General features: G+C 46.1%; 2 protein-coding genes and 1 long non-coding RNA gene across 3 annotated transcripts; 1 reads left to right on the top strand and 2 right to left on the bottom strand.

Annotated features, from left to right (window-relative positions):
- Window positions 1–1,785: 1,785 nt before the first annotated feature.
- LOC117618308 lies at window positions 1,786–3,234 on the bottom strand. The gene has a single exon (XM_034347899.1). It carries the CDS (start codon window positions 3,232–3,234, stop codon window positions 1,786–1,788), a length of 1,449 nt encoding a protein of 482 aa, XP_034203790.1.
- Window positions 3,235–5,014: 1,780 nt separating this feature from the next.
- Window positions 5,015–5,392, bottom strand: LOC117618309 (receptor-like protein EIX1). Its single transcript, XM_034347900.1, has one exon. It carries the CDS (start codon window positions 5,390–5,392, stop codon window positions 5,015–5,017), a length of 378 nt encoding a protein of 125 aa, XP_034203791.1.
- Window positions 5,393–8,012: 2,620 nt separating this feature from the next.
- On the top strand, window positions 8,013–8,810 carry LOC117617091. Its single transcript, XR_004584283.1, has 2 exons — window positions 8,013–8,054; window positions 8,619–8,810. It is a non-coding gene; the product is annotated as an uncharacterized LOC117617091 (long non-coding RNA).
- The last annotated feature ends 51 nt before the right edge of the window (window positions 8,811–8,861 follow it).

Here is an 8,861-nt window from a genome sequence, read left to right on the forward strand (position 1 = left end):
AAGCCCGGGCTTTTATTACAGTTTTTGGCCGGTAGAGGAGGTCATACTGGCTTAGCTCTATAGCCCACTTCATGAGTCGCTGAGAAGCATCAGGGCTGTGGAGGATTGATCTCAAAGGAAAGTCGGTCATGACGATGACTCGATGAGCTTGGTAGTAGGGTTGCAGCTTTCTTGCAGAAACTACAAGAGCCAAAATAAGTTTCTCCAATTTTGGGTAGCGAGTCTCTGCATCGAGGAGAGCTTTTGACGTGTAGAATACTGGATGTTGGGCCCCCAGCTCTTCTCGGATGAGGGCTGAACTGATAGCTGAGTTGGACACTGCCAAGTATACGAACAAGTCCTCACCAGGGACTGGCTTTGAGAGCATGGGAGGTGAGGTGAGGTAAGTCTTCAGATTTTGAAAAGCCACTTCGCACTCCTCATCCCATTTGTCTCTTTGCCCTTTCTTCAAAGCTTTGAAGAATGGTCTGCACTTGTCGGTTGATCTCGAGAGGAATCGGTTGAGGGCCGCTGCTCTGCTCGTCAGACTTTGTATTTCTTTCACCGTGGAAGGCGATTTCATCTCGAGAATGGCTTTGATTTGACGTGGGTGTGCCTCGATACCTCGTTGCGTGACTAGGTATCCCAAGAATCGGCCGGAGGATACACCAAACGTGCATTTACTTGGATTCAACTTCATGCGATATTGGCGGAGCAAGCTGAATGACTCGGTAAGATTTCCAATGTGATCTGCGCGTTTCGGGGCTTTGACCAGCATGTCATCCACGTAGACCTCCATAGTTTTGCCGATCTGTTCTTTGAAGATTTTGTTTACGAGCCTTTGATAGGTTGCTCCGGCATTCTTCAGCCCAAAGGGCATGACCTTGTAGCAGTAGGTCCCTCTTTCGATGATGAAAGAAGTTTTCGCCTTGTCATCCCCGTGCATCATGATTTGGTTATAGCCGGAGTAGGCGTCCTTGAAGCTGAGCAGCTGATTGCCAGAAGTGGAATCCACGAGTTGGTCGATTCTCGGCAATGGGAAGTTGTCTTTGGGGCATGCTTTGTTGAGGTCTGTGTAATCGACGCAAACTCTCCACTTGCCCTTTTCTTGTTTTGCCACCAGAACAACGTTGGCAAGCCATTCTGAGTAGGAGACCTCTTCGATGAAGCCGGCAGCTAGGAGTTTGTCAATCTCGGCTTCGATGATAGCGACTCGCTCGGGTGCGAAGTTGCGTCTCTTCTGCGCCACTGGCTTGCATGCGGGGTTGACGTGGAGTCGGTGACAGATGATGTTCGGGTCGATGCCAGGCATGTCTGATGGCGACCATGCGAACATGTCTTTGTTGCTCTGAAGGAATGTGGTAAGCTCCACCTTCTCTTCTGGGCTTAAGCGCGAGCCGATCCGCGCCTTCCTGTCTGGCTGGTCAGGATCCAAGGGTATTAACTCGACGTCCTCCTCGGGTTTCCATCCTTCCTCCGGAAAGACCTCTAGAGGGATCTCCGCGGCTTGGTCCTGATGCTTTGATTGCTATAAGATAGTAAGATTCGGTTGCTCAACCTCCTCCAGATTTGCCTGGCTCACGGGGAGAAACTGCGCTTGTTTGCCTTTCTTTAGCCCTTGGGTGGAGCATTTCCTCGCCATTGCTTGATCGCTGTTGATTTGGCCGACACCGCCCCCAGGGATTGGGTACCGAATTTTCTGATGTGTGGCGGAGGTGATGGCATTGATCTTGCCAATCCATGGTCTGCCCAGGATGCCGTTGTAGGGTGAGACCTCATCAATGACCATGAATGTTTGCAAGCTGATTACAGGGGGGAGTAGACGTCGAGGTCTATCGTGCCTACGGTAACCGTTGTTGCACCATTAAAGCCAGTCAGCGATCTGGCTAATTTGTTGATCTTTGTCTCCAAGCCCATCTGTTGGATGACCGTCAGTTGCAGGATATTGGCTGCGCTGCCCTCGTCTGCATGGATTCGGTCGACCATGGCCTGAGCGATTTGAATGCTGATGACAAGGGCGTCGTTATGTGGCATGTCGAGGCCGATCAGATCTTTCTTTTGGAAGCCGATCACAGGATCGTCCTCTGCTAGTGGAAGGTCGGTCGAGACTTGGGAGATCCCAGTGGCCTGTTTGATCTTCCTCTTCTTTTCCTTGCTGGTCAGCCCAGACTCCTCGGAGTCGGCTAGGATGGTGTTAATCCTTATGACCTTCTGAGGCAGCTCTTTGGCGGTGTCTCGATCTTCAATTCGTTGGATGGCCTGCTTCGCAATGAATTCTGTGCAGTGACCTTCTCTCACGAGTTCTTCAAGATGCGCTTTCCAAGCGAAGCAGCTTGTTCGTGTGTGTTCGTGCGTTCCATGGAAGGCACAGTATTTGCTAGTGTCCCTCTTGTCCGGATCTCCTTTCAATGGTGGTGGTCTTCTTACCCAAGGTTTGTTCTTCACTTGGGCTAAGATTTGATGTATGGGGATGGTGAACTTGGTATAGTTCTCTCCTGCCGTAGCCTCCTCTCGTAGGTGCGACCTGCGCTTGTCCTTGCTCCTGTTGTCGCCTCTTTGGCTTGCCCGTTTAGTCGGCTGATCTTCCTGCTTTGTAGACTTCTTTGCGGCGATTCGATCGTCATCCCAGAGCGCGTAGCGTTCTGCAGTCGCGTAGACCTCTGCCAGAGTCTGGCTGGGAGTGATAGTCAGCTCGCGGTACAAGTCGTGCTCAGCTGGAAGACCTTTCTTGAAAGCGGAGGACGCGATTCGGTCGTCACATCCTACAATGTTCGCCTTTTCCGCCTTGAATCTCTTGATGTAATCTCGAAGGGATTCGTCAGACTTCTTGCGCAGGTTGTACAAGTGGTCAGGGTTCTTCTTGATCGTCCGGTAAGAGGTGTATTCCTTGGTGAAGGCGTAAGCTAGCTCCTTGAAGCTGCTGATCGACCTGGATGGTAGGGTGTGGAACCAGTCTTGGGCTGCTCCTCGCAAGGTTATTGTAAACACTTTGCACATTAGCGCGTCGTCAGCCTGGTGGAGGATCATAACACTTTTGAAGTGTTTTAAGTGGCTCTCGGGATCGGAATCCCCTTTGAAGTGTATGAACGAGGGTGTCGAGAATCGCTTCGGGTGAACAGCCTGCTCGATATCGAGGGTGAAAGGCGTAGAGTTCACCTGGTCCATCTCCTTACGTAGTGAATCCTCGAAGTTTCCTCCGGTCTTCAAGTCTCGGAGTCGGTCATTCACGAGCTTCTCAACGTCCTCTGCACACATTGCTAGTTTGTTGCGTTGGCGACCTCCATGGGATTGACTGACTTCCTCATTGTCCTCCGAGGGTCGACCTTCTCGCCTGCGCTGCCTAGTTGGAGTGTTGGTGGACTGCGCCTGCGAATGATTCTCTGTAGCTGTCGACGAGAATTGGTTCTTCGAGAGTGAGTAACGGAGCGCCTTTCCTCATGGTCCTCATTGTGTGGGTTATCCAACTGGCCTCCCTGGGGTCCTAGCCTTTCGAGAACGCTTCTCTGCGAGTAGACAGCTGAACGCCTTTCTTCGCGATCCTCGTTGCGATGGTTGTTTGGCTGACCTCCTTGGGGGCCTAGCCTTTGATGTACATTTCCCTGCGGGCCCAAGCGGGCACGGACATCGAGTTGTCCACCGGCGCGTTCGTCCAGCCTTCTCTCCTCGCCTGGTTGTCCAAGGCCAAGGTTTTGAGCAAAGCCTATTTGGTTGATGAGCTGCCTCATTAGATTGCTTTGGTCGTCCATTCTCTGAGCTAGCTGGTCAACTCTTAGATTAACGTCTGCTTGACTTCGTGGATCGGGAGGAGAGAAGTGCGTGGAGCCCAACTGCACACGGGCTAGGTTTTCATTGGAGGTGTATGCAGGAGCGGGCGTCGCGCGTGGAGGCAATGAAGGGAATGCTTGGAGTTGCTCCAAGACCGGCCCCGGGTCGGCGGTGGTAACGAGTCCACCTTGATGGGAAGTTCCACCATGTTCGGCGGCGGTGGCCGGTGCGGTGGTGAGAGGTGGCGGTGCCACCATGTCGATCGCGGGATCGTGGGTGGAGTGGCTTTGGGCCGTCGTGGATCTAGCCATCGCGGCGGCTTTGCCTCTCGTGTTCATGCTTCCAACCATGGTTGTTTGGAAGGCTTTGGTGGATTGGAAAATAGGAGGAACGGATTCCTTGAGCACGCGTTGAGTATAACTCGTGCTCTCAATGAAAGCACCAATTTGAGGGAGCAAATTTCCCCACGAGAATATTCGCCCAATATTCCTTCGTCTTCTCCGCCTCTCTTTCTCCCTGCAAAACAGATCGGAGTAAAAGACCACACCCGGGGGGTGTTGGCCAAAGGCCCTCCGATGCCTAAGTTAGGTAGGGTAATTCAAGGAAAACCGGGTGGCCGGAGCCGTGTGTGGTGGCCGGAGCCTTGTGTGAGAGAGAGAAAGAGAGGGGGTGGCTAGGGTTTTTGAGAAATAACTTCTGTAGAGTTTTAGTAGGAATTTAGGCGTACCTCAACCATTGTGTGTGGCTATGCTTTTATAGAGGTCTCGGAGGCTAGGGTTTCAGAGGAATAATTCCGTAGATGGAAGGGAATTATTCCTCCCTTTTTTGGAATTGATTTGATTAATTAGGGATTTGATTAATTAGGGTAAATCAAATCCCTAATTGTGGTAGGTATCAAATCAATCCTGATTCAATTTAGGCAATTCCTCATTTAATTGGGGATCGTGGTAATTAACCAAATCAAATCTCAACCTAATTAGGTAACGTTCAATTTAATTGGATAATTCCCAATTAAATTGATTAACTCCTAATTAGGTTGATTGATTCCCAATTTGGTCAAATAATCCCCAAATGGTAGGAATTATTTGACCTAGGGTTTGATTTAATTAGGTTTCCCACAGAAGCCAATAGAGATTTTTTGCATAAATAGACTAAGTAGAGCAAGAAGGATGATATCGACACCCAAGATCGAGATAATGCAAGTTTCTAAGGTTTCCAAGTTGATATGGAATTAAACCTCCAAAATTTGCAATAGAGAGATCGAGGTATATTAAATTGCTCTGATTCCAATGAAATCTGGAATTTGGCTCCGACTGAAATTATTCCCACTAAGGTCCAAATATTCCAAATGCTGCAACTCAATGAGTTTAGGACTAATCTTACCTTGCACACCATGGAGTTCAAGCTTAACAACATGGCCAGTTTGGTTGCTGCAGTGGACTCCATCCCATTCGCAGCAATCTTTGTTTTGGGCTTCTCTTCCCCAGGAAGGGAAGGGGTCGCCGTAGTCAGCCACGAGACCTTGTTTAAGTGCAAGGAGTGCTTGCCTTTCCCTCTCGCTGCATCCAATGCAAGGATTGTTCATGTGTAGTAAAATCAGCACCACAATTGCATAGAGGAGTTTGAAGCTGCACCTTACTCCAACCATGTTAGTTAGAGTCATGATCAATTCAAGACGAAGAAGCACAAGTATTCAGACAAAGATAAAGGCACAAGCAAAACTGGTGAAGTATATATGCTTGTCTGATATCTCAAGATACAAGCATTAATTGTGTATTTATAATCGTTACCATAGCCTCACGAAGGGAGACTTTCTAATGCACTAAACATGGGTGAGTCTTTGCCACACTTACTTTCCTCCTAGTGAACTACAGTGTGAACCCCTGAAATTTCCACCGTCTTTCAGAAGTAAATTACCTTTTCAGGAATTTGAGATGAAAATTCCTTTAAGAGATGATGATGTTGGCTCTTTTACGTCAATATGCAGAGAAAAGCCAGGTGCCGAAAGGAAATGCATGTCCTCTGAGTCTCATCTTGAAAGGACATGCATGGGGCAATACACAGTTAATCACTCCCAGCAGAAGGAAAATTCCTCCCTTGCAACAACCCAAGATTCGCGTCCAGATTCTGAATAACCTAAAGGGGTCTATTATTAGAGGCATTGACAAATCAGTCCAGATTCAAGGTCCAAAGAACAAAAAAGCTGCAGGTCTAAAAAAGTGGAAAAATCGGACATTCATTTATATACATATATACATTTATGTGGCCATTCATTTATGTACACCACAATACAATCACAACAGTAAATATATATATATATATACATTTATGTGGCCATTCATTTATGTACACCACAATACAATCACAACATATCATGGTCATTCCCCTAAATACCATCCATTTAAAAAAAAAAACCTACAACTCATTTAAAATCAAACCACATTTGATTGATTTTAGACTCATACAAAATAGTTTCTCAAAAACCATCACAACATATTAATTATATCCATTAACATTACAAAACCACATCATAATAAATATAATAATTCTTGATTTTACTCATGATCCAGATGGTTTTACTCACAATCCATATGGTATTACTCACATAAGCTGCGTCTTCAACAACTCAACGAATCCTCAATGACAACTCAAGCTCCAACAGTACCTAAGCAAAGTACGTAACTCAACTTAACACAAAACTCCAAAATCCAATAATAATTGAGCTCCTCGCTCATCTCAACTAATCGTGCACTTGCATGCAAATTGAGGCACACGTCACTTGAGACTCACCTCTCTTGCGACTTGCGAAAGTCACCAACAACCCCAAAAATTTCATGGCCAACCACCTCGTCAACCTTATCTTCAATCTTGCGCAAATCCAAGATTCCATGCCCAAATGACGAAAATGCCCTTTGGACCAACCGGGGATCCAAAGCGATCAATTATCGTCCAGAACACTCCAAAACTATGATGTACACACTGTTGATGGAAAAACAACACCAATGACACCCATTGTCTCCCACCTCGGGCATACGACCTCAAATTTCAAATTTGATCATACCAATGGACTCTGAATAGTTCTGACATCACCCTGCATCAATTTGGGCTCAATCCAACTATCGAATCATTCTTGATTGCACGATTACGCATAATTGAACGGCGATCGCTCGCCTTAACCTCAAAACACACTAACTTAAGATCGGGATGTCCGATTGCCAATCTGTCTGTACCTAAAGACTGCTCACAACACCAACTACAACATATATAAAATCGGACACGATTTGACGGTCGAATCATCTTCGATCTAACGTTCCAGATTTGCCTATTTGTTCTCCTTATGCCAAGGGTGATTCTCTAGACACCCAATCATTATGCAAAGACTTTTATGCAACTGGGCTACAATGGAAAGAAATATGGCAGCAGATGGCTTACCTTGGTCTGGGTTTGCACCTAGGCCTGCATGTGCTGGCCACCCCCAGCCGTTTCTAGTTGATGCGCTAGCCTGGCGTTAAGAAAAGAGTCGTTCTCTAGCAAGTATCTCTACGTGAGGACCTATAAGTAAGAACACCGTTGGATCTAATCTAACTGTTACGCAATAACCAATTGTAAGTGAATTGTGTGAAACTGTTGCACTGGGACGAGGCCTCCTCCCTCCAAAACGGCTGTATTGTGTTCTTGGAGAACACGATATCTCCCTCCAACAAAGTTGTTCTCTTTCTTCAATAACATAAAATTTTCTTTTGATCAGAGACCGATTCTTCTCATCCGAGACTTCCCCTTCTCAAAGCATCCACCGAAAAAAAGCATCCACTAGGCATCAGTTGTTTGTCCCCAAAATCTTACAACTCAGCTACCACCCAAAATATCTCAACAGCATTTGCTCACGTTCTCCTTAATGAACCATCATCAGAGTGAGAGAAGTGTGACCCTGCAAGTGTTGTTGTCGATGTGAGAGCAGCGAAGCCATGTCCACCTGAAGGAGATTCTTACCCGAAGACCCGTGCTGGCGAATATCCGGGTCACACTCCCGTCGGGCGTGGCCACACCCAAACCGTTGAGCAAGGATTTGGGTCAATACAGGGCAGTGAACATGATGGCCTTTTGCAAGGACTTCAACGCCCAGACCCAAATGTTTAAACTTAGACGTACCCGTGGTGGTGACCCTGAACAACACCTACGAGTTCATGGTAAAGTCACCGTCTGTCAACTGGTACCTGAGGAAGGCCACCAGCCTCGACTCAGGCAGCAGCCGACTCAAACACGTGGTTGCTTCTGAACTGTCTTTGAGGCACGTGTATGAGATCGCCAAGGTGAACCAATCTGACCCGTATTCCAGTACATGCCCGCCTTGGAGTCCATTTGTAAGCCATTATTGAGTAGGTTTTGTCATTTACGAATTTAGCAGTAGCTTTTCCAATTGAATGAGAAAAGAAGATGGCTTGCACTTCATCAAACTACCCTTGTTCTGTTTATGACTTCTCTTACTATTTGGTATTTTCCTTGCATGACACAGCTGAAGTTGTTGGTTGAGAAGTTGCATATAAAATTTACCTTGCAAATGTAAATGCGGTTTGATCTTATGCAGAATTGAGTTTTTTCTCTCTGTTTTTTTTATAATGCCATTCTGAATATAGTTGTGTTAGATTGAATACGTTTATTAATTCACCAAGTTGGAAAAGTAGTTTCCCAGAATGAGTTTAGGAGCAGCTCTCCGACTGATACTTTGAGTTGGTGATGTGGGATTAAGCTTTTGAGCTCTTTACTCTCCATATGCTGGTTTTTGAGTTCATAAACTTCACAGCCTGGTTTTAGGTTTAATATTAGAATTTTAGCAGTCTGGTTTTATTTTTATTGTCTTCATTTAATTTGTGCAGGCCCTTGTTTAAAGCTTTGGTTGCCTTGTGTTCAGAATCGCAATGATGCACAATCACTTGTGTGCCACGAAAATATGTATCGTAAACGCTTCAAACGGATTCACTAAAGCTTCATCATCGTTTGATTTACTATTCACTACAGCTCTATAAATACTATGTACTATTTTTTTTATACTAATTAGTCTTCATTCATTAGTATTTTGATGAATTTTTTCAGATAAACTGAAAAGAATATAAAGAAAG

The sequence above is a fragment of the Prunus dulcis genome, chromosome 2, assembly GCF_902201215.1.
Source record: "Prunus dulcis chromosome 2, ALMONDv2, whole genome shotgun sequence".
Taxonomy (NCBI): Eukaryota; Viridiplantae; Streptophyta; class Magnoliopsida; order Rosales; family Rosaceae; genus Prunus; species Prunus dulcis.